At 35.3% G+C, this 27,780-nt stretch overlaps 1 protein-coding gene across 1 annotated transcript; it reads right to left on the bottom strand.

Annotated features, from left to right (window-relative positions):
- On the bottom strand, nucleotides 1-27,780 carry pax3b (paired box 3b). The gene is made up of 9 exons (XM_055197384.2): nucleotides 26,882-27,780; nucleotides 25,780-26,015; nucleotides 25,437-25,563; nucleotides 25,132-25,278; nucleotides 13,941-14,140; nucleotides 13,517-13,682; nucleotides 12,062-12,252; nucleotides 4,037-4,262; nucleotides 1-509 (listed from the first exon to the last, which is right to left on the bottom strand). The coding sequence occupies exons 1-9, from the start codon at nucleotides 26,934-26,936 to the stop codon at nucleotides 475-477; spliced, it is 1,383 nt and encodes a 460-aa protein (XP_055053359.2). The 5' UTR covers nucleotides 26,937-27,780; the 3' UTR covers nucleotides 1-474.

Here is a 27,780-nt window from a genome sequence, read left to right as displayed (position 1 = left end):
TTACAAACATTTGTCTTTTATTTACAACATGTGGGCCAAGAGCGATGGATCCAGCCCAACCTCAGTTTGGCATCATCTGAATGTTCTCGTTCTTTAACATTGGATGACAGCTGATACTAAAGATGAAACGCCTGTAAATGTTTCATTTGAAGCATTTCTAGATCTCATATATTGCACTTAAACTTAAGGAAAATGTGGATTTTATAAACTTGTTGGTTATTTTTGTTTTGATACTGTTTATCTCGTTGTATTGTCTAAAAAAGGGAATATTTTATAAAGACATCCCATATAGCTCCGCAGACTTATGTGAGGGTTTTGTAGCATAAGATTTCTATTTATAATCAGCTTTTCCTATATTTTTGTCTCCTGTGTTTAATTTTTGTTTTTATTAAAAGTGTGGGAAAACTTCATCTTGGACTCTTTCATCCAGGACATCAGACGGCACTTTTGAAGAGTTGAACTTGTGTGAGCTTTTCAGGCGATTTCAGGTCTCAGATAATGAAAGGAATCTGTAAAAAAAAAATAAACGATTTACGAGTGTTTTTCAAATGTAAAGAGCTCAACAAAAATGTTATACTATCAGAACTTTTTTTTAATAAATATAATACAATAAAGAGTTAAAGAAATCCATGTATAAAATAAAAACACAAACAGCCAGCATCAAGACCATGACATAAATTCTCACGCTCAAATATCCAGAAACATGATTGTAATATATGAGGCATACAAAACAATCCCTAAATGTATATATTTGTGTTGAAGTGCAGCATGATTTTGGGAGTAATACGAAGCTTTTGTTTGCATGAGTTGATTTAGCCGCTGAACTTTGCATGTGCCATCCATTCGATACAGCAATCAAACTGAAAAACGCTCAGTCTGCCCTTACAAGTTAATAAAGAGCGGCCGCGGTCATTTCATCCCTGTGTAACTGTAAGATTTGACTGTGACCTGCTGTAGTGATGTAGACAAGCACAGCTGTTTTAAATCATGATACTGCCACAAAAGATTAGCATCCAACCGTGACATTTACACACGTAAACACGCTCCAGATTCTGCAGCATCAGACTTCTGCAAAATCACATTTGGGTATAAACAGTACTGTACAAAAGTCTCAGGCCACCACCAGATTTATTGTTTTAGCAAAGCTTTAATAATCATCAATAATCATCAATAATCATAATCAACACTTTACTTGAAGGGGTGTTCATAAGACTGACATGACACATTCATAATCATGACATGACATAAAGTTTTTATACACGTTTATGACAACTGTCATTAAGTGTCATTTGCTCAATTATGTCATTTGTAATGCAAAGATGACATTGTTTAAGATGTCTTTGTTATGACAATTTGACATTAAACAATACATCAAAACTTGTCATAAATCTGTCATAAACATGACATAGCAGAATAAAGATCAAACTTAAGAAACTTTATGAGTTAAGATTACATTAAACTGTCATTTAAATGTCATTAAGTGTTAATACTGTCAAATAATTTTAAATACATTAACAAAACGCAACAGAGACGTTAAAAGATTATACTTAACTTTATGTATGAGCACAATACATAAAAACTGACAACTAACAGAACTTGTTCTTCCTCACAAAGAGGGTTTTGAAATTTTCTGACATAGAAGAAAAACAAACAAAATATTTAATTAATTTAATGTAATTAACTGTTTTTTCTTGTAATGTTTTCATTTAAATTTGGGGTAAATTGGTCTCCAAATGCAATAAAATATAATTTTATCTATTTAAATTATTATTATTTATTATTATTATTATTATTATTATTATTATTATTATTATTATTATTATTATTATTATTATTATTATTATTATTATTGGATGATTGTTTTTTTATTTCTTTAACACCTGGAGGTCTCCAAATGCAATAAAATATAATTTTATCAATTATTATTATTATTATTATTATTATTATTATTATTATTATTATTATTATTATTATTATTATTATTATTATTATTGGATGATTGGTTTTATTTCTTTAACACCTGGAGGTCTCCAAATGCAATAAAATATAATTTTATCAATTATTATTATTATTGTTATTATTGTTATTATTTGTATTGTTATTATTATTATTATTATTATTATTATTATTGGATGGTTGGATTTATTTCTTTAACACCTGGAGGTCTCCAAATGCAATAAAATATAATTTTATCAATTATTATTATTATTATTATTATTATTATTATTATTATTATTGTTATTATTTGTATTGTTATTATTATTATTATTATTATTATTATTATTATTATTATTGGATGGTTGGTTTTATTTCTTTAACACCTGGAGGTCTCCAAATGCAATAAAATATAATTTTATCAATTATTATTATTATTATTATTGTTGTTGTTGTTATTATTGTTATTGTTATTATTTTTATTTTATTATTATTATTATTATTATTATTATTATTATTATTATTATTATTATTATTATTATTGGATGATTGGTTTTATTTCTTTAACACATGGAGGTCTCCAAATATAATAAAATATAATTTTATCAATTATTATTATTATTATTATTATTATTATTATTATTATTATTATTGTTGTTGTTGTGATTGTTATTGTTATTATTTGTATTATTATTATTATTATTATTATTATTATTATTATTATTATTATTGGATGGTTGGTTTTATTTCTTTAACACCTGGAGGTCTCCAAATGCAATAAAATATAATTTTATCAATTATTATTATTATTATTGTTATTATTGTTATTATTGTTATTATTGTTATTATTGTTATTGTTATTATTTTTATTTTATTATTATTATTATTATTATTATTATTATTATTATTATTATTATTATTATTATTATTATTATTGGATGATTGGTTTTATTTCTTTAACACATGGAGGTCTCCAAATATAATAAAATATAATTTTATCAATTATTATTATTATTATTATTATTATTATTATTATTATTATTATTATTATTATTATTATTGGATGATTGGTTTTATTTCTTTAACAATTGGAGGTCTCCAAATGCAATAAAATATAATTTTATCAATTATTATTATTATTATTATTATTATTATTGTTATTATTGTTATTATTTTTATTGTTATTTTTATTGTTATTATTATTGTTATTATTATTATTATTATTATTATTATTATTATTATTATTATTATTGGATGATTGGTTTTATTTCTTTCACACCTGGAGGAAACTTAAAAAAACATGAACTGAAGAATATTCATGACATTGTTATAAACTATTTGACAAAGTATTAACACTTAATGACACTTAATGTTATTTTAATGACAAATTATATTTGTACCACTGTAGTTGAGGTCAAGAAAAATATTCATGACACTGTTATAAAACGATATGACAGAGTATTAACACTTAATGACATTTTAATGAGAAATTTAATTTGTATCACTGGTAAAATGTGGTCAGTTATGTTGTCTTGGTAATGTCAAGTTGTCATGACAAGTTATGATGCACTGGTCAATGTCAAATTGTCACAACTTTACATTAAAAATGACATAATTAAACAAATGACACTTAATGGCAGTTGTCACAAACGTGCACACAATCTCCTTCACGTTCATGACACGTGTCATGTCACGACCATGATGTGGCATGTCCGTCTCATGAACACCACTTCAAGTAAAGTGTTACCTTATTTTGTTTTAAATACTGCAAACAGTAAAAAATGTCCGGTATTTTCTGGTTGTATAAAGATAATAATTATACCTGGCCATTATGCCATTAATAACATAATAAATCTAATGCTGGTCTAAGATATGCACAGTACTGTATAAACCACTGATGTGTGTTATCTACTCAATACTTCTCAAGCATCTACAGACTGCAGTTTTGGAAGGGACAACCGCAGGAGGTTTGTGTGTTTGTACAATACAGGAGTGACTATCAAAAGTGTTTCCATTTACACAGCAACATTTTGGCATCTTGCAACATTATTGCCCGGCTGTGGAGAGAAAACAGCAAAGGAAATATCAGGAATGACCTTACTTTGTCCATACTGTGTGTACTGGTAGGGGGCGCTATGCTCCATGCTGTAGAAGGAGGGTGGACCAAAAGACTGTGTACTGGATAAGTTAGCGAGAGTTTGTAGACCAGACAAAGGTTCACAGGGAGCGCTAGGGGAACTGCCTGACTCCAGAGTGCCGAGAGAGGACAGAGAGTACTCGGCCTGGGTCTGGTGAGGAACTCCGGCTGAGGCTAACAGTCCCATAACCTAATGAGAGAGAGAGAGAGAGAGAGAGAGAGAGAGAGAAAATGTAGATTATATTTTTAACTATGACTGCATTCCAATTTGCATAATGTTCATTTAATATGCGGGATGGGGATCTAGGGGGGCGGGACTATCTATTGCTTAACCATATAGATGTGTTCAGAAAAGTGTTATTTTTAGTGACACAAATATTAAAGGACACACTTTACCTTTAAATAACTCAGATTTGTGTGCCTGTGCAGATATCTGTGGCCTGCAAGTGATCAGGCAAGCATAATTGAATTTGGGGGATTTTTAAATCTGATTCTTTAAAAGAACAATGCCGTGGGGCAACACAGTGTGTGTGTTTTTGTTTGTCTATGTGCACTAAGTTGTGTGCGTGCTCATTGCTTTATAACTTAAAAACATTGCATTAACCCTGGAGAACCCAAGATGATTTTGGATAGCAGGAATTAACTGCGGCCAAATTTGACCCTGGGGGTTCTCCGAGGTTAAAGGAATGTTGCATGCGTGCTCTGGGGAATAAAAGATCCTAAACCATAATTTAATCTACCAATAGAATTATGGCCAAAATAAACACATACGCTGGTTGCTGTATCAAATAAGCACCTTAATGTAGAAGTAGAAAAGGGGAAAGCATGTCTCTCAGGCAACAGTGTCTTGTTACATCAGTGAATATACAGTCAGAGCAATACAACACACGTATACGGAGACGCACGGTCACGCACATGTTCTCGCTTAAACCGTTTCCCATAGTAGCGACATACACTGAATCCAGGATGAGATTCTGTTTCTGAACCTCTGGAAGAGGAACCTGAGAAAGTCTTCTTTGTTTGGAGGAGGCTCTGAGGTGTGGAATATACAGAACTTACCAAAGATAACTTACAAAAAAGTCAAGGAAATTTACTTTACCAACTTTCTACATTTACACTAGATTAACTTTATGAAAATAATGGTTGCTAGGGTGTATTTTACTGGTCCAACTCAAAAATATAAACACACATGCATACGATAGACAGACAGACAGACACGACAGACAGACGGACTATAGATAGATGGACAGACAGACAGGCAGGCAGACAAAAAGAGAGACAAACAAGGCAGACAGACAGACAGACAGACAGACAGACAGACAGACAGATAGATAGATAGATAGATAGATGAACGCATGGACAGACAGAAAGACACATCCCAACAAACAGACAGAAAGACATTGATGGACGGAGGGACAGACAAACATGACAGACATACAGATAGATAGAGACAAACAGACATACAGATAGATAGAGACAAACAGACAGACAGACAGACGGATAGACAGACAGACAGACAGACAGACAGACAGAAAGACAAACATGGCAGACAGACGGATAGACAGACAGAGAGATATATAGATTGATGGGTGGACAGACAGAAAGACAGACAAACATGACAGACATACAGATAGATAGAGACAGACAGATATATATATGGACGGACGGACAGACAGACAGGCGGACAAACACGACATACAGATATATAGGTTGACGGACGGACAGACAGAAAGACTGACAAACATGACAGACATACAGATAGATAGATGGACGGACGGACGGACGAATAGACAGAAAGACAGATAAACACAACAGACAGACAGATTTATAGATTGCTGGACGGACAGAAAGACAGACAAACACGACAGACAAACAAACATACAGATACATAGAGACAGACCAACAGATAGATTGATGGACAGATGACAGAAAGACAGACAGACAAACAGATAGATACAGACAGACAGACAGATATATAGATTGATGGACGGACAGATAGATAGAGACAAACAGACAGACAGACGGATAGACAGACAGACAGACAGAAAGACAAACATGACAGACAGACGGATAGACAAACAGAGAGATATATACATTGATGTGCGGACAGACAGAAAGACAGACAAACATGACAGACATACAGATAGATAGAGACAGACAGATAGAAATATGGACGGACGGACAGACAGACAGAAAGACAGACAGACAAACACGACAGACATGCAGATATATAGGTTGACGGATGGACAGACAGAAAGACTGACAAACATGAACGACATACAGATAGATAGATGGATGGACGGACGGACAGACAGAAAGACAGATAAGCACAACAGACAGACAGACATACAGATAAATAGAGACAGACCAAAAGATAGATTGATGGACGGATGACAGAAAGACAGACAGACAGACTGATAGATGCAGACAGACAGATAGACAGACAGAGAGATAGAGATAGACAGATAGATTGATGGACAGACAGAAAGACAGACAGAGAGACAAATAGACAGACAGACAAACACGACAGACAGACAGACAGACATACAAATACATAGAGACAGACCAACAGATAGATTGATGGACGGATGACAGAAAGACAGACAGACAGACCGATAGATACAGACAGATAGACAGAGAGATAGAGACAGACCGATAGATTGATGGACGGACAGAAAGACAGAAAGAGAGACAAATAGACAGACAGACAAACAGATAGATAAAGATTTGAGTAACAGACACTATAGACCAGGGGTCGGCAACTGGCGGCCCGCGGGCCAAAAGTGGCCCGCCAGCAATATTTTCTGGCCCGCCGGATTAATTTGAAGTCCGTTTTTTAATTTTTTTTTAATCAGACTTTTTATTTTACAATAACAGTTTACAAAAATGTCCCCGTGTATCATTCCTTCATTCGTTTTTTCAAATCAAAACCAAAAAGAAAATAAAGAAAAACGACTTGTTTTTCTATTATTTATTACCTGAACTAAAATCAAACGACTCGTTTTCTGTGCGCTCAGATCAAAAATAAAAAAAATGAATGAAAACGGGTTCGGACAAATTTTAATTGAACACCTTAGCAGACATATACCAATGAAATAAATTTAAACAGATCAGGTACTAACAGATTACATTTTAATAAGGGTTTTAATAAGGGTTTGAATAGCAACCATGCTTTCCTGTAAGTCTCATTCGCTTACAGTCCGACTTTTGAACTATTTTCATTATTATTTATTCGCGTATATTATTATTATTATTATTATTTATTGCTACACTGACAAATAGCAAGAATGTCCTGAAAAAAATGCGTATAATAGCTATCTTAACGGGCCGCTTTTTCTCGTTCTCTTTCTCTACCAGCGCATCCGCGATCATAACTGTCATTAGAATTTGAGCATACTTCTAAAACACAATCGATCAAATAATTGCAGAGGTATGACTTCATGAATCATTTGCAAATTTACCTCGTAAATCATGTCAATTCATCACGCGTGAAGACGTTAAACTCCGTGACATTGCAAATTACTGAAAAGTAATTGCTGGCTTTTAGAAACCACTACAAAATATGATAAAAATAAACTCTTTTACTGCAATAATATTTTAACTAATACACTTTTAAAGTAGATTTGAAAGGAATACTGTTGTTTTCTGCTACTTGAACTTGGGGCTCGAGCCCGAATAAGGTTCGACCTGCCTTCGAAAACAGCAAGTCAAGTTCGTTTACCGTTAATTATTAAGACTAAATGGGCAGGTAAATTCGTTAAAAAAATGAAAGTAATCCGCCAAAATATGGTTTTACATGTCTATTAAAATAAAGCCATTATTAATTTTCCTAACGCATATTTCTTTGATCTTTACCTCCGTTTAAAACGTTATAAATTTGGCAAAGGAGGATGTTCAGCAATTTGAACAGCAACTCCGCAACCAACTCGGTTTATGATGGTGAGAAATTTGAGTGAGAGGCTTTGTCCTATTTAATTTATTATTTATATTTCATTATAAATACAATGAATACAATGTTAAAATAATATTTTTATTGGCACGAACACAATTTTTGTATAACATTTAAAATGATCTGTCTCTTTTCGTTAGAGACATTTGAATGTGAGATTCTGGAAACGAAACGTGACGTTAAGTTTTGCGGACCCGTCAGGTCGGGAAATAAAGCGGGTGAACACAAATGAATCTATGAATAGAACCTTGTCGGAGCTGGACAAAAAACAGTCCAGCGGAGACCTCCTTAAACCTTAGGTGTGTATGTGTGTGTCCCGGATAAATATTAATAAAAAAAGGAATAGTTCAAAAGTCGGACTGTAAGAGTATTTCATGAGAGCATAAATGCCTGTAATATTACCACTATAGTACTTGATCTGTTTAAAATGATTTCATTGATATATTATGCCTATAAAGGAGTTAAATAAAAAAAATGTCTAATCCAGTAATTACAGTTTTTTTTATTCGCTTTGGTACTATTTTCACAAGTAAGGTGTACATTTTCAAAACTCTTAGTACAAAAATCCAAACTGATCACACTTGTAACACAGCTAGTCATTCTTTCAAAACCTGATTTAATGCTTTCAGTCAGTTGCACATTTTCAGTCCACATAATCATTGTTTCAAACACAAGATTATTGTAATTTGTAATGAGAACATTTTGTTTAATCACCGAAACACAACAGTTTTATCTCCTTTCAGTTTAGTAATTTTAACAATCACTTCATCCAACAGCAAACATTGCAAGATACATGTTTCAAATCAGACTTAAAAGTCCTGAAATTAATATGCTACAGTACTAAAAAATACATATTACACAGTTTCACATTAGGCAATACACTTACGTTACTTACATAATCTATCATTTCCAAAATATCCATCCTATGTGTAATCAAGTGAAGGATCAATGAAGACATCATCTACAATCATTTGAGCAAATTACAGTAGTTTTTATTTTTCAGATATAATTGTAACATAGCTATACTTTCTGTAATGTAACTGAATGAGAACATAACATTTAGTGCACACATAACATTACTGTAATTTGGATCAAGCCTGTCTTGAGCATTTGGCCGTAGATTTTTGTCCACCTCTTTGAGGTCTCTGTGGGTGCCCATGCCCACCTCCCTGAGGGATCCCTTGTCCACAAGATCTTCTTGCTGTCTGTCCTGCTCCATGTTGAAAGAAATTGCCAGTTTACACCCCCACTTTTACAGTATATCTACTGTAATGACCAACTGTGGTTACCACTATGTAAAATCAACTAGCAATAAAGAGTATTTTATCATGTGTGGTTACACATAATTTATATGTTTGTACAAACACACATTTTATTTCTGTAGTTCTTAAAATCCATATACTGTATATTGCTGAAATTAAAATATATAGGTTTACCAAATGGTTCAGTGATTAACCATTAAGATCAGTTGGATTTAGTGCTGGTCAAATGTATTTACGCAAATAAGATGAGAAGCATATCAAAAGTATTCTGAGCATTGTATTGTGAAAGACAATTACTTCAAATGAAAGATATTTCTTTGAAGACACAATGATTAAGTGTGGTGAAAAAGTGAGTGTATAATTTTGTGTGTTGTACTAAGTCAATTGAAAATGTGATTACATGTTTGAAAAAATGGACTTTTTGATGGTTTGCTGTGAGTTTTGTACTAACAGTTGTGAGGTTTTACCACATACTTGTGAAAATAGTACCAAAGCGAATAAAAAAAACTGTATTTTTTTTATCTGAGCACACAATCAGAAAACCCGTGGTGGTTAATTTTTTCATTTTTGTTTTTAATTTGAAAAAAAAAACGATTGAACGAATGATATACACAGACCCATTACCATGTTTTTAGCAATTTTTAATGCCGTCTTTCGTCTTTTAAATAGAAAATAAAGACAATGTTTCTTGACAAAAGATCAGATAGCCTATACTAGGCTAATTCAAAATAAGACGTAAGTGTGCCAACAACAGTTGGCCCGCCATCTACTGGCTAAAAAAAATATTGGCCCGCGGCCAAAGTTACTTGCCGACCCCTGCTATAGACAGACAGACCGACCGACTGACAGAGAGACAGACATATAGATAGAGACAGACAGACAGACAGAATAATATACGGACAGACAGAAAGACAGACAGACAGACAGACAGACAGACAGACAGACGGACAGACAGACGGACAAGAGACAGACAGACAGACAGACAGATAGACAGACAAACAGACAGACAACAGACAGACAGACAGACAGACAGACAGACAGACAGACAGACAGACAGGTAAATAGAGACAGACAAATTAATGGACGGACAGAAAGACGGCCAGACAGACAGACAGAGAGACAAACAGACCGACAGACAAACAGACAGACAGATTTGAGTGACAGACACTGTAGACAGTCAGCCAGATAGACAGACAGACAGACAGATAGACAGACAGACAGACAGACAGGTAAATATAGACAGACAAATTAATGGACGGACAGAAAGACGGCCAGACAGTCAGACAGACAGAGAGACAAACAGACCGACAGACAAACAGACAGACAGATTTGATTGACAGACACTGTAGACAGTCAGCCAGATAGACAGACAGACAGACAGACAGATTAATGGACGGACAGAAAGACAGACAGACAGACAGATAGACAGACAGACAGATTAATGGACAGACAGACAGATAGATAGACAAACAGACAGATAGAGATTTGAGTGACAGACACTGTAGACCGTCAGCCAGACAGACAGACAGACAGATAGATAAAATTTTAATAATTTTATACACTTAAGAAATACAAATGATGATAGCGAAATTGTGAAAGTCCAACACACATTCACGCCCTTCAAACCTCTAATTTAATGGAGTCTGTCAATGTATTTGACAAACGCCCCCGGTTGAGGCATCAGTTTGCTCCTTTAACAAATCCGAAACATATGAGGGTCATCCATACTGTGCGTGTGTGTGTGTGTGTGTGTGTGTGCGTGTGGGCTATGCTTTTCTTGTTCCAAAAGACAATTGGGTGAAAAATGGCCTGTGGATCACCTGAGATTGTGGAATTTGTAATGTGAAGTCTTGAAGTGTGTAATAGTTTCTACAGAAACCAGAAGATCTCCATTAAACTGACACTCAAACAACAGGTGGAGACCACAGCCGCCTTCTGAGTTACTTTGAACTGGACTGGTTTTTGGTTCTAGTTTTTTATCTTTAAACAGCTTAGCAGACCTAATCTTCAAAGCAAAAATGGCTTGTACTTGAGTTAAAGGACTAAAGGTAAAAGGTAAGTTTTTTATTTAATTTACAAAGTAAGAAGACAATCACACCAAACGCGTTTTAAATGCTTGGACACTGCCTTTAATTTTTTTGGTCACTTTAAAAAAGAGCAATACGGCGCGGCTTTTTATATTGCTGGGCAACAACCGAGGGAGTTGTCCTGTCAATCAAACATTGAAGCGTGGGCGCTCTTTTGCTGTTATCTGTCATATTAACAGAAACTTTAAAAAGAGGACACTTGCTTAGACCTTGATCGAGGATGAGAGGTGCAGAAACATGCAGGAGACAGTGAGTAGGTGGAGTCCAAAAGGTGGAGTCCAAACTTCTGTCACCAGAGCGGAAGGCCCGCCTCTCCCCTCATTCGATTGGACAATAGAAAGACGCGAATGATGTCAAAAGGGTGTGGTGCGGCAGGCGGCAAAAATCACATGGCTTAAACAGCGAGCATAATGCTCACTGCCCATAGAAAATCATTCCAAAAAGGCGCCTGCATTTGCCATAAACGCGTTTGGTGTGATCGGCCCCTAAGGGACAAATTGATGTTACAGTACTTGGCAATCGACAGCAAAGAATAAGTCTGCTGTTGGAACTAGCTCGAACTAAACCAGAAACATTCATTTAAAGCTACAGTACCCCAAACCAAATTAATTTTTCACATCAAACTTCTTAAACACAGATGTTTAAAGTGATAAAGAGTGCATACACAGCAGTTTATAAAAAGCCTCTTTACCTGGGAAGACAATCCATTATTGATGGTTGAGTTAGTGGGCCTGTTATGTGGTCCAAAGCTCTCTGAATATCCTGCATAACCATGATGACCGGAGATACAGTAAGAAGCTCCGCCCTCTTGCCCCACCCCTCCTGAACTCTGGTGGTTTGAGGGTGGTGGGAGGGGCTGAGGTCTGTGAACAGTACTTGAATCTATGAAAAAACACATCAGTCGTTTAAATGGATAGTTGATCCAAAAATAAAAATTCTGTGATCATTTACTCTTATTACTTTTGAGTATGCCTGTAACCAAAATGATCAGAAGCCCCATTGACATCCACATTATTCTTTTTTCCTACTCGGAAAGTCAATGGGGCTTCTGATTGGTTTGCTCACAAATATTCCTTAACTCATTCCCCGCCAGCCTTTTTATGAAAAGTTGCCCATCAGCATTTTTTGTGATTTTCACAAAAGTTTCACAAAATGCCTTCAAGGGAAATTTTGTTCTAAAAAAATAAACATACAAATATATCAAATGAAAGAACACACCCTCTGCTTTCAAACAAACAATAAACAAACAAATAAAACTTGGTGAAAAAACGTTTCATCCTATGTATATTTTTTCTGCTTATAAATTTTTCTTAAAAACTATTTTTTTTGCAAAAAGCTGAAATAATTACAGTTTTGTGAAGGAATTTTGATTCAGAACTATTATCAAAACATACACAGAGCTTAAAATGTGTCTTTTTTTGCTTCAGTTTTTATATAAATTGGGCAAGTGGATAATCGCAGTATTACAGATTAAATATTAAAATTCATCAGGAACACTTTTTTTACGCAAATGTTTTCTCTTAATTGATGAGATAACGTGTCAATGCACTGAAAAAAATGATTCATTCAATTTACTCAATTTGTTACACTGTAAAACCTAAAAGTTAACTCAACTCAAACCATTTAAGTAAACCGGTTGCATTAGTTTTAAAACACATACGTTTGAGTAATGTGAACTTAAACAAATTGAGTCATATGCAGTTATGCACTTATATTTAAGTTCACACTACTTAAATATAAGTGCTTAAGAGCGCATGACTCAAGTTCACAGTACTTAAATGTATGTGTTTTAAAACTTAAATGGCCTAATGCAACCGTTTTACTTAAATGGTTTGAGTTAAGTTAACTGTTAGGTTTTAAGTGGTCGCAATCAAGTTATTTAAGCTACATTTTAAAAAAAAGTGAAAAACAAAACAAAAAACTTTTGTTTAAATGCAGCTAAAATAAATTGATTGCGACCACTTACCTTAGAGAAATTGAGTAAATTGAAAGAATCATTTTTTTTCAGTGTGGCAGGAAAAGAGTTAAATATCTTTCTTTAAGACATTTATCGAGGTTTGTAATAACATGAAAGTGAGTGAACTATCCCTTTAATACAGTTGCTAAATGTGTGTATTTTAATTGTAATTGGCCCGCTTCTGTTTACCTTGAGAAAGGCCAGCAGGTGTGTACGGACTCTCTGACAGCGGATATGGAGACAGATTTGACATTGCCGGGTGTGAAAAACCAGTAGGAATCAGGTGATTGTATGCTATTAACTGATTGGCTCCCACTTGTTTCCTCCATCGAGCTCGCCTGTTACTGAACCACACCTGAGAAAGAGAAAAGATAAAGTTAAAAGAGATTATAATGGAAATGGTGTTCATAGCTGCATCTCACTTCAAAGTCTGCGTCTTCTGAAATTTGCCTTTGTTGGCCATCGAGGTTGGCACATTTTAGAAATGCAACCGTTACATTTCAAAGTAAAAAAATACAGTGATTATACATCCCGAGGATGTATAACGTCCCATTATGAACTATGAACTCAATGACGTGTGTCCACCTTGATGTGTGTGTGTGTGTGTGTGCACCTGCACTCGTGCCTCTGTGAGTTTGGCTCTCTGTGCTAACTCCTCTCTGGTGTAGATATCAGGGTAGTGTGTGCGTTCAAAAGCTCTCTCCAGCTCCTCTAGTTGCTCTACAGTGAAGGTTGTGCGACTGCGTCGTTGTTTTCTTCTTAGCGGCAGGTCAGGCTCTGACTCCACGTCTGAACCTTCACCAGACAGATTTGCTGAAACACACAAGCACAAAACATCAATATCAAAAATCTTTCATTTGGTGACATTAATAAACAATTGGTTTATAAATCAACTACATTATGTATTAAGGCTTGTAACCCAAAGGACATCAATTCCAATATCACAGCCGGCAGACCTTGCACACATTTTAAGCGTGCACCATACCTTGACATTTACTTTCATGGGTTTGAGACTGGGTAGGTTTTACTGTAATTGGTATTATTTGAAAATTGCAGATGTTTGTGACGAGTCTTCATTTTAGCTGGTTATCATCATGGTTGTTATGAACAGTGTTGGGGGTAACGCATTACAAGTAATGTGCATTACGTAATAATATTACTTTTCTGAAGTAACGAGTAAAGTAACGCATTACTTTATAAATGTACACACTAATATTCAAGTTTTTTTAAAAACGTAATGCAAGTTACTTTTTAGTTTAATTTGATTTAAAAAATAATGTACTTAATTAAATTGAACATGTAGAATTACACAAACTCTATGCATGCACACCTGTGCAGGGAAAATTTGAGTCAGAAACTGAGATGGAGACCAGAGCTTCAAATTTGTGATGGAAATCTGCAATTTCTGAATGCAGAACTTCTCAGTCATAAAAAACACCTGAAAGGCCTGAAAGCGATCAAGCCTCAGCCAAGTAAGAAAAAGTAATGCAAAAGTAACTTAAAAGTACAGCAAGTATTACTTTCCATGAAAAGTAACTAAGTAATGCAATTAATTACTTTTTCGGGGAGTAACTTAATATTGTAATGCATTACTTTTAAAAGTAACTTTCCCCAACACTGGTTATGAATTATGCTTCTTCCAACTTCTTTTGAAATGTTTAGAAGTATTCTTATATTTGCGTAATGCAGTTTTCATGTCACCCCAACAATGCAACAATTTAGACTCTCTTAACTCTTTCGCCGCCATTGACGAGATATCTCGTCAAAATGATGAGATTTTCCATCATCCGCAATACCGCTATTATCCACCAGGTGGCGCACTTCCGCAACTTATACAACCCGGAAGTAGCAAAAATGCTGGCGCTGGCTGGCAACTTTTTTTAAAAACGCTGGCGGGGAAAGAGTTAATAAAGACCTCAAGAAAGAATAAAACACGCTTACAGAATAATATATAGCACAGCACAAGAGCAAACTAGTAAAAAATTAACATGGTGAATGTACAGCTATTAAGCTATAAAACACACTGTAAAAATACTTTGCTGCCTTAAAATTTTTTGTTAAATCAATTCAGATTTACAATTCATGTCAAAATGAGATGAGTTGTCACAACTTATAAAATATAGTTGATAAAAGTCAACTTAATTTTATAAGTTATAACAACTCACCTGTAGTTATAACAACTCATCTCTAGTCAAGATAAATAATAGTAAGTTGGAATGACTTGTAAATCCGAGTTGATTTAACAAAAAATTTAAGGCAGCAAAGTATTTTTCAGTTCATATAAAACAATATACCACCCAAAATAGCGAGTGCTCATTGTGAACTATGTAAGGCAGTGGTTCTCAAACTGGGGTCCGGGGGCCGCGAGATGGGGCCAGGGGGGGCCCAGTTTTAAAACATTTTTATAAAATACATTAATTTATCATGAATTCTGTGAAATTAAACATAAAAAAATAAGGCAGCACTACTTTGTATAATTTAATGTTTTGTTTAATTAAAATGTGAAGTTTTAGAACAGTTTTTTGTCATAAATTTTCTTTGGGGGGCTGCGAAGGAATGCACCGTACACAAAGGGGGCCGCATGCTGAAAAAGTTTGAGAACCACTGATGTAAGGGATTTGGGTGTAGGAATACTGATTAAAGTATAAAAAAGAAAAGCTGGTAACTGTAAATTTTTGGTTCACTTTGTATTTATTTCATTACACTGAGCTATTTTCCCATCTCTCTCTATCTATCTATCTATCTATCTCTCTCTGTCTCTCTCTCTCTTTGTGTAAACAATGTGCTATGTTATTGTGAATAAATGTAATAAAGTATTTTTCAAAATTCAATTCCCTCTCTTGCTCTCACTCTCTCTCTCTCTCTCTCTCTTTCTCTCTCTTTTTCTCCAACTGATTTACATGCTCCATCTGTGGAATCTGTCATGACGGTCATGGCCCTCAGTTGAGGCAATCACCTGCCCTGAGGGGCGTAAGGGGCATAAACAGGGCCAAAGGTGGGTGAATGATGGGGCAAAATGAGACAGAGTAGGTCGGGGTAATTTAAAGCCCTTTTCGCACAGAGATTATTGAAATTACATGGAAAATGCGTACAGGATTTTCCGGGATCGTTTGAATTTTGTAATTGATTCACACTGCCAAGGATTTTCCGGAATATACCGTAAAGATCCCGTAAAGACGTGACGTATTTAAAGTCCTGCACTTCGTAGGTTTTTTCCGCCGTGTCTGAAGTGTGGTAATCATCCGTGATTTCTCTCTCGAGAAACCACGGGCGTGCATTTTTATTTATGACAAGATCATAAGGAGCGCGTGATGCGCTGTTCGGTCATGCTGGCGAATGATCTCAGCTTCAGCGCGGATAGTGACGATAATTCCTTGGGTACATATTGGTACCTCAGTTGTACATATTGGTACCATCTTTACCTAATGGTACTCTGACAGTGCCCTTTCTAAAGGGTGCATTTAGGAAAGCCAAAGAGTACCTGAACTATCAAAACTCAACATGAGCATAAATAAAAACTGAACAACTGATTTTACTAGAATCAGAAGATTTACATTTTAAACATTTTATCAGGTATACATTTTTATTTGCTTGGAATCAAATCCTTGACTCCATGTTGTTCCACACTTATAAAAACAAATATGCTTTACAATGTCATAGAAGCACCTTTTTTGGCCAAATGGGTCTATAAGTGTTTGCTTACACACAAAAGTTAGCAAAGGTGTGGAAATTAGCAATTTTGTAAACTTTGTAAACATTGTATGTACTTTGCTGACTGAAAGAAAAGCAATGCAAGTGAACTAAATACCAGACTGGATCTCAGCAGAAGATTGTAGTCCAAAAGCTTCTAGTCACAGAAAGCTCAAAGATCATGGAAATGGAGCTCAATAATCTAGTCAGAGATACTCGGCTTTCTGTAAATACACCGAGCGTATGTTTGTGTGCACTATACAGTATATAAAATCACGTGTTTGCTGATATTTAAAGTTGTTGGCATGCAAAGTTGGTGTGTATACAGTATGTGCATAAGTGTGCGTTTTAGATATTCCAGCTCTCTGCTATGTAAACTGTGCGGTCACTAAAAGCATCCAAATCCTCTGCTTCTTCCAGCTCCCCTCATCGACTCTTAAATTCAATAATCCACCTAAAATATCACCGGGAGCACATTTACTGTATGTCTTCAAGTACACAAAAAGACATTTTTATTAATACTGTGGGATGGCCGGTGCTCGTCCAGTAGGCATTTACTGCTTACACTTGGTTAAAGTCGAATGGGAACGGCCCATAGTAAAACCATATGTGCATAGCTTTTCCAGTTTTTGTGTGCGAGATCTGATTCTCTTGGGGGCAGGTAATGAAGAGGGCTAATTGAGCCAATGACATGGCTTCTCGCCATCAAAAACGGCAGAAAAGAAAGACAAAGAGTCGCAACAAAAGAAAGCTTGGGAACAAATGCAGCGTTTCGGAGAGGGGCGAGCCAGGCGAGGCCTTTTCAGCGCTGGGTTTGGCTGAGTGACTGGCCGACTACATTAAGCAGTACATAGAGAACTAACAGATGCCGGAGATAGAAAGGATGAGTGACAGCTCGCGGGCCCATCTGCCCCCCTGGCGTTTACGGAAAAGAGAGAAACAGGGGGAGGACTTGACTTGCTAAAGAGCAACCGTGACCCTCCCAGCTGCCCCAAACAGGCACCACTTCAAAAGTGCTATTTATCTGCTCAGCTTCTTTTGAATCACTAGAAAATTGTTTTCACATAACTGCTGTGGGATTTTAGAAAAGAAACAAAGGCCTGCAAACAGAAAGTTAGATATGTCTAGAATAGCATGTGTGTCTATAAACATTTCAAACAGTAGCATGCTACATTGTGGTCACGTGACTTTAATAGCATCACGTTTAGTTCGGTAAGTGCCGGCCATTCTGGAAAATTTGCACAGTAGTACGCATACTGCAGTAATAGTTATATTGCACTCTAGAAAAAAAATCTGTAGAAATTACAGTATTACTGCCAACTAGCTGCCAGTAACTTACTGTAGATTTTACATTTATGTTGTTTAAAGTTAAATGAACATGAAACATTTTCAGTCTTTATCTTTTACAGTAAGTTACTGGCAACCAGCTGCATAATTACAGCAATTTTTTACAGTGTACACTCTAAATACAGATTTAACAGCGATGCCATAGAAGAGCCATTTTTGGTTCCCTAAAAAAATAATTCTTACATTTTGATAGTCTGCCGAACCTTTAAACTCTACAAAGAACAAAGGTCTTGTGTACACTGCAAAATTTATGTTCTTACTTAGTATTTTTGACTTGTTTTAGTACAAATATCTAAAAAATTCTTATATTAAGATGCATTTGTCTTGATAAGCACAATGACCTAAGAAAATAAGTCTTTAGACAAAAAAAGCATAAAATTTAAGTGAATTTGTGCTTAAAACAAACTAAAAAATCTGCCACTATAGAGTAAGCTAAAAAATCTTTTAAAATTTTTCTTAAACACTTAATTCAATAAAAATTCAAGAAATATTTTAATACCAAATTGGCAGATTTTTTTTGCCTGTTTTAAAGGTGCAGTGTGTAGATTTTAGCGCCATCTAGTGGTGAGGTTGCGTATTGCACCCCTTCCTTTCGAAATGCATAGAGAAGCTACAGTAGCCATCACAGGACAAGAACGTCATCGTCTAAGACAACGTAGTGACAAACACGCTCTGTAGAGCAGCTTGTCCATTTAGGGCTACTGTAGAAACATGTTGTGCAAAATGGCAGCTTCCATGTAAGGGGACGCACTGTGTATGTAGATAAAACATCTCATTGTAAGGTAATAAACATATAACTGTGCATTATGAAAGGTCTTTATACACCACTAAAAACATAGTTATGTATATTATATTGCATTCCTGTCAAATAATCCTTCTTAAATTTACACACTGCACCTTTAAGCACAAATTCACTTAAATTTTATATTTTTTTGTTTAAAAACTAGACTTATTGTTTTCATTTTGTTTATCAAAAAAATAAATATTGATTTAAGAATTTGTAGATATTTGTTCTGAAAACAAGACAAAAATATTACGTAAAAAACTTTTTTGTTTTTTGCAGTGTAGGGATGCACAAAAAACATTGTCCGATACCGATATTCGCCTAGAGTGACATCTAGGCTGTTTCTCAACTCCAAGAACGCAAAGAACGGACTTGCGTTCTCGTGGAGATCGGTCTTGCCAGGCGACCTCGGAAGAACGAACTCAGAAAGTCGCAAGAACACAGAACGCACTTGTGAGAATTGAGATGTGTACGATCTTCTTGTTGGTCACCTGACCCATGACATTGTTTTGCGCAATGACTTCTGGAGCGCAACGCGATTTCAGCGCGCAAGTCTGCACTCGATACATCCTCGATATCAAAAACACATCCGGGTATTTTCATGCATCCTCTGTACTTGCCTTCTTGAGAATTAGGATTGGACTTCGACTGTTAATGATGACATAGAGCGAAAACACGAGGACGCAAGATCGCTGAAGAGACGCATATTGAGAAACAGCCCTATACTGCTAGTTTTAGTTTCAAATGATGATGCGAATCTAGAAGTGCAAAGCGCACAACTGATGTCCGATAGTGGGAATTTAGCTTTTATCTGATGATACCAATGATTGGCCGATATATCGGTGCATGTGGATTTCAAAAGTTATTTATGGCACAATACAGGCCAACAAGAAAGTTTGTGTACTATGGTAGCATACTATTTTGAACAAAGTCAGTATCATTATCCTGACGGAAACAGGATTTAAAACAGGAAGTGTTCACCTGCTTTAAACAAACAGCAATGTGACCTTTGCTCACCAGAGGTCAAACACTGTAACCTCACGCTGGCCTGTTTGACATGTGAAAATATACAACACATACAAACATATACAGTGCCCTCCAAAAGTATTGGTACAGTAAAGACAAAATTGCTGTTTGCTGTGGTGAGAAGAAATTTGTTAAATGAACATGAAAGTACAGGATGTTAAATTTTATTAACATTTGATTATTTTTCAACACAAAAAAGACCAACAAAAAACAACAACTTTTATCTTTACTTGTGTGAGTGGTCATCAAATGCAAGACTCGAACTACAGAAATATGGATCAAACTGATACTACAGATTCTCTGCTTTTCATGTGCGAACAGTTAATGCATCACGACACACGCAGTTTATCATTTAACTTGTCACACAATTGTTTCAATATGCTCACATTAGATAAAAGTAATAAAATCCAAACGTGTTGCTCCATTGAGTTGGTAAATTGGAGAAAAACAAAATGTGACATTTTGAACTTTTGTCTCATATTTACCTTTTAAAGGTGCCGTAGAATGTAAAACTACATTTACCAAGGCATATAAATAACAAGAGTTCTGTACATGGTAATGACATATAATGCTCCTCAAACATTAAATCAACGATTGTTTCCTCTTGCTAACATAAACCTTGTGCATGCAAAACCACACTGGAAAACAGGCCAATCTCAACATAACACCAACTGTGATGTTACAGTCAAGATGTGCGCCCCAACATTAAATTACACATTAAATTAATTACAATGTTGTTACAATGCTAAAAACAAAGTTGTGGCTGTAGAGTTAGCGTTATATGCTAGTTAATGCTGCTAGCGTTTAGGCTGAAGTTCTACTGTTACATTTTGCAGGTCCATACTGAAAAAAAACCCCACAAAAACGTATCACTTGTCGATTAACAATCTCCAAACAATTTATTATTCCTCAAATTCCATATCAGTGTCTGATACAGACTCAAACATAAGGTCTGTTTACACACACACACAGAGCTACTGAAAGAGCTGCTCTGTGAAACAGCCAATCAGAGCAGAGCTCAACATTATTATTCATGACCCTTTTAAAGGTGCAGTGTGTAAATTTTAGTTAATCTAGTGGTGAGGTTGCAAATTGCAACCAACGTTTCAGTCCACCGTTCATCGAAACGCATAGAAAAGCTACGGTAGCCAACACCCGCAACCATGTCATTGTTGGACACAACGTAGTAAAAAAGTTTGTCCGTTATGGGCTTCTGTAGAAACAAAATGGCAAGTTCCATGTAAGGGGACTTTCTAAAAACGTCTCATTCTAAGGTAATAAACACATAACGGTTCATTATGAAAGGTCTTTATACACCACTGGTAGTATGTATTTTATATTGCATTTCTGTCAAGAGATCCTTTTAAAAGTTACACATTGCACCTTTAAATAGACTATTTTCTTTTGGGGGCAAATCCTAGAGTTGTACATGTAAAGTGTCTCTGGATAATTTTTGCACTTAATAAAGCCACATACCTTCATGCATCTTTAATGTTGTTTTCCAGACAGCAATAATAATAAAAAGAGAAAACTCCTCTCTAATCCCTTAAAAAAAAATTCCCAACTCTGTACAGATTTGTCCAGATAAAAAGTCTCAATATGATCTCATCAAATCTTGTCAAAATCAAAGTAGAAGCCATTCTTTCAGGATTATTATAAGCCTTTGTATTGTATATCAAGTAACAGTCTGTTGTATTTTTAAAAAACATAGATGAAACATCAACAAAACAAATGTAAAAAGTGAAAAGTTGGATCAACTTGAAAAAAATTACTTCATTTGGTAACACCCAAAAATATTATAAAAATATATACTTTTTTAGGTGTTACCAATAGACGTAACTTTTATGTTGATCCAACTTTTCACTGTTTACAGTTATATTAACTCTCCTGAGGTTTAATCATCATAATCGTCGTTTTTTCTGCTTTGTCAGTTTCTCTGTCTCAATGTCTTAATAAGATAATTCCTGAAAAAGCCAACATGCTGCAATAGCCTATATACAAAGTTAAAAACCTCAAAAAAGTTATTTTCCCAAATTCACCCATAACATCATGCAATAATCTTAGTGGGGGTGGACCGCAATGGATCCAGACCGGAGCTGTCGACGCTGACTATCGCTCAAGCAACCACCTAGTACACCTTAGCAACCACAAAGCACTACCCTAGCAACCATTCTAAACCAAGGTACCAGAATTTGGCTGGTTAGCATGACGCTGCTGGTTGTCGATGCCATAACTACACCGGCAAAAGCATCTTTCTTATTTCACAAAGTCACAAAAAAGTTTTTATATGATTTGTTAATGTGTGTAAATTATTTACAATACAAAATTTCTTTACAAACTACACAAGAATGGCATACGCTCAAAATAACTTTCAGATTTTTTACATGTTTGTGTTGACTCTCAGAACAAATTAAGACCTGGTGACTGCACACTCCATGGTGCCACACAAACCATCCCACACCGGGCCAGTTGGCACTTACCATCCATTATTTGTGTATTCATGTGTATGTGTGTGTGTGCATTCGTGCATGTGTACGCATGCTTGTGCATATGCATATGTTTAGATTAGCGTCCATATGTTCACATCACATGAGAGTCAGTCAATTTAAAGGTGTGTCTCTCAGTACAAATTTTTGGCTTTCAACATCACACTACACACTCATATACAATGTTTTAAAAGGGGAGCACATGGCATACAGTGAGATTTTATAAGCTACAGATTTCTTTTAAGAAGAAATATGGAGATAGTGTGAAGGAAGGGGTCAAGAATCAAGCTGTTGCCAATTCGAAAGAAGGGTGTAAATACTGAACTCAACTCGCCTGTGTGTGTCTCCCAAAAAGGGAGGGGTGTGGAAATACAAGAGATAGACAACGGCCCTCAGATATTACCGAAAATGTGCCGCAGGCCAGGAGAGAAGGAGAGGTAGAGCGGGGCAAAGGGAATGAAAAAGAGAGGCGTGTTTGACTCATTGGCCAGATGAAAGTGAAGTTCAAATAAAGAGCTTGATTTAATCGGCTCGGGAACTCAACTTTCTCGGATCGCGGGACGGGCAGAGCGTGACGGACAGGCTTTGTGGCAGCGCGCATGACAAGAGTCTCGCCCCCATTGTGACCGCCGCTCCAGGCCATGGACGAACAGTCGAGGAGAACACTGGTCCCTATTGACGGAAACAGCCTTTAATAAACTCCTGTCGTTATTAAGTGTGACACTGCACCGAGATCAGTATTATTGAGAGGACTGAAGTAGTGTTCTGTTGCAGTCCAATAGCATTCACCTCAATTAGTCACGCAGGGATGAGCTGTTAGCTCATTAAATATCATTACAGAACATCCAAACATACACAGTCACTGTATGTCAGTCATCAGCACAATAAGGGAAAAACAACTCTTTTGTCACTCTCTTACATTAGCTTTTTTAAATAATAATCCTTTCTTAGGTTTCTTAGCACCAAAATGATACAATAATCAATAATGACGTGTCTGGGTACCTCTTATTATTTTTACACATCATCACTTGCAACAATAACTTGCTAAAGCACAAAAATGTACATTTACTTTTATTATATTTTGTTTAGCAATACACAAAACAGTCATTAACTTTTCCTGCCTGTACTCAATCTAAGGACCACCCTAAGCTCCACTCTTATGATGATAATCCCCTAAACTCTCAGAAACTCTCAGATTTTAATATAATGATAAACACTAACATTACTGTATATTTGTTCATATATCCAGCAGAGCATGCTTGGCAATGAAACCCCATATGGTTTTAGACTTGGAACAGAAATGTGAAGCTGAACTTAAATTATAATAATAAATAAAACCAACAAAAAGTCACTTTAATTTTAACCAAACTAATGCATCAACAACAAAAGTAAATGCATATGTTGAGAGAATTTTATTTTGTGGTAAACTATTCATTCATTCAAATTTATTTCTAAAACTTAAAATCAATTTGAACAAACTCTTACTAAATATTCTTCTAAATAAGAACTTTTTCTGGACTCCACTCACTACTTTGACAAACAATTGAGAACTTCAGCTAAAAGCCCTCGTTGAATAATTCATGGACCACGTTGAGCCTCTTTCGTTTTTTTTTTTGTGCCCTGCGTTGCCAGGATTAAAGTGGCATTTTGCCTTTTGTCCAGCGCGCGAGCGCTTCACTGGAGTCAAGTTCATCCTCGATCGCGCGACCGTGCGCACGAGCAAGTGTTTGTTTAACTTATTTGACTTCTTTTGTCTCCTGCTCGCCTCGTGCCAGTGTTGCCATTACAGTTATATATCAACATTTGGATTATTGAAAGGTACATTTAAACCGAAAAACTTAATAGGCTATTAATTAAAAAATTAGTAAAGCGCAATCTTGGCAATGTATGTATATTGAATCGAACCTAAACAAATAAATAAATACATATTTTGTTTCATTTTAACCTCTGCTTATTATCGGTCAAACATATAGTCATATTCTTTATTATTATTATGATTTCGTAAATAAAAACTATATAGTCATTAAAAAGATTAAATTTATCGGAAACTCTCCACAAATTCCACCCCTTTCTGTGACAATAGCCTAATTGCTTATGCCTGACAATCTCGTCCTTATCTATAAAAAGTTCATCCATAAAAAAAATATCTCAGTTTAAAAACAATAGCATATAAAGTACTTCAAAAAGTAATCTCGGGCATTTACTCATAAGTATTTAAAACAAAAGGTTTTAAAGAACACGAGAGACATTGGCCTACTTTAACTCTTTATAGACGTTTGTGAAATATTTCTTTATTAAGTGATCCTTCTAGATGTTTTAATTTCCATATGGATGGATATATAGCTCCTAAATCATTTAACACCTGTAGCCTATGTCTAATTTAGTCGATGGAGAGTCATCTTTCCAATCGTCATAATTTTAGCACAACTGTTAACAGGCTATATGTTATCAAAGTAAAGAAAAAGACTTACATCTGTCTGCCAGAATCCCATCGATGCTATGTTCGCTTCTGTGCGCATGTTCTTCCTGCTCGCGCTTTTCCACGTCCTCTTCATCTTCATCCTCATCGTCAACTTTTGTGCCATATCTGCTTCTCATAATGCGGCTTATTGAACTCACTGGTAGATGTGAAGAGAATGCATTAGTGCTGGTGTCTAGACATGAACTTAGTTTATTACAATAAAATAATTTTGCATGTTTTAAAAAATAAATACATGAGTTGGGAAATATTATATGCTATAAAGTAAACATAAAAAGTATAAATTTTAGGCCATACCCGAGGGAACGTTGTTCAGGTTACAGATTCCTTCTTTAAGCAATTTATCCCGGATTTCCCAACTAAATATTCCTGGATTTTCCCGTTTATATTCCTCAATGCGTTTCTCCACGACTGGAAATGAAGTCTGTTAAAAAATAATAATCAGAAGAGCAAAAAAATAAAGCAGTTAAAAAGCGGTCTGATTAAATTCAATGAGTTACTTTTTAAAGGCATAATAGCATCTGACAGTTATCGACCTGTTGCTTTTAGTCTGTTGACCTAAAAAAATCCTTGACAAAATTCGCAAGCAAGGCAGTACTTAATGAATCCGAACTTTCATGCATCCCCCAGAAGGCCTCACCTTGGTTTTACCCCCGCCGACAGCTCCGGGGCGAATGGATCCGGTCTCCTGATAGCGGCACAGAATTTTAGAGACGCAGCCGTGAGAGACTCTCAGCTGGCGGGATATCATGCACGGTCGGATCCCGTGATGGGCCATCTCCACTATCTTGTGTCGAATGTGATTCGGTAAAGGTCGACCATTAATAAAAACTCCTCCGAGCTGGTTGACTCGACCCTGGCCTATTGGAGTAGAAACTGCATCGAAGGAAATCCCATTATAAAGACTGTAGAGATAGTTATCAAAGTAGGAGTTGCGCAAACCTGTAGCCTAAATACATAAGGCCATATGCAAACAAATGAAAAGAGAAAAATGAAAAACATGTTGCCATACCTCAAACTGAACTGTGTTTCTAGGGCTAAGACTCATATCCACTCATAAGCTCTGTAGGCTACATGTGCATTTAATTCCCGGACTGTAATATTTATGTTTGTGCTTTTGCATTTAGGCATTACCTTTTTTAGTTCAACTCAAAGTTTTTATACAAAAATAAACTATTTGAATAAGACGTAATTAAATTACGCATTTAAGCCTACACAATTAAAACGTAATTATTCTGATTTAAACAAAACAGTGCTTTATAAAAAAACATTTTAAATTGTTTAGGAAACCATATTAACTGGTCCACCGAATAAGCGAAACCAATCTATAAAAATATATAATGTAACGTTGAGATTTCTTTTAATCTTAACCAAGGGAAAACAATATCAATCACATTCATCATAAGAAGAAAGTTCTGTTAAACTGTTAAACTATAATTTTATTTTAAAACAGTATTAAAAAACAAATTAAGTAAAACCCAGCATAATAAGTTATTAATCAACAATTTACTTTTTAATACAACTTCTAAGTCATAAAATTTGATATTTTACATTTCCACCCAAATATCTGTACGATAGTAAAAGTTACAATATCCATATAAAAACTAGACTTTTTTAAAGTTAATCGCATGAAAAGTTTTCAGGTTGAACAACACATTAAAGATCAAACCAAAATCCACCAACCGTTTATAAAGTTGGCATTAAATTTAAATTTGAAATATATATTTTAATGTATATTTTACCCTCCATTGGGAAGCCGCTGTGAGGAAAGTTGTGAGGGAGAGATGGACGCATCATCCTGGGACTTGAAACAAAACGACACACGTGCGCAAACCAGCAACCAGCTTTATAAAACCATAGAAATATTACACGATCAACAAAAAAAATCCAAAATATAAGTTCCGAGGCTGGACTTTGTATCCGTCAAGAAAAAAGTCGATGAGAATATAGTAGAGCTAAAAAATAAATCAAATTTAGTCTCTCATCTCGTCTGTGGTGTTCCGTCGTTATTCGCATTATACGGTCGAACGGATGTGGTCATAATTATCATCATTATTGTTAATAACCTTCGTTAAGCACGAGCGCGACTTCTCAAACTACTGAGACGTGTATGAAGTGGCAGATACCTCCTTGTCTATTACGCGAACGGCGCGTTCTGGTTGGTTCACAGTTTCTCGAAACCGAGCGATGATTGGTTGAAGCAGTAAACGTTTTCGGAGATGCCCAAGTCTGACTTGAAGATATTTCTAACATTAAACGTGATTGACGCGTGTCTGTTTATAACTGTTATGGATGTTCTTAGCCAAAGTAAAACCATTGGGAGTAAAATATGTGATTTACTCTGCGTGGTAAAAGTGTAGAAGAGAAAAAGTTAAAGCACTTAGTTACAGAGTGAATTCAAGTAGGAGGTTGTATAAAAAGCATTGCAGTGCCGTAGTGCTAATAATTAATTGGGAAATTAAATGGCTCATTTAGGAAGACAATTAATGCATGTATCGTAAAAACATGCATAATATTAACATATATTAAATTTCAGCAATTCATACGAGAAAAGGCTATCGAAATTGAAAAAAACTGTTTACTTTTATTGATTATAAACAGATTGAAAAGATTATTGACCGATTAACTCTCACAGTTGGTT

The sequence above is a fragment of the Misgurnus anguillicaudatus genome, chromosome 24 (genome assembly GCF_027580225.2).
Source record: "Misgurnus anguillicaudatus chromosome 24, ASM2758022v2, whole genome shotgun sequence".
Lineage (NCBI taxonomy): Eukaryota > Metazoa > Chordata > Actinopteri > Cypriniformes > Cobitidae > Misgurnus > Misgurnus anguillicaudatus.
Note: the sequence above shows the minus strand (reverse complement) of the source record. Positions and strands in the feature narration are given on the sequence as shown.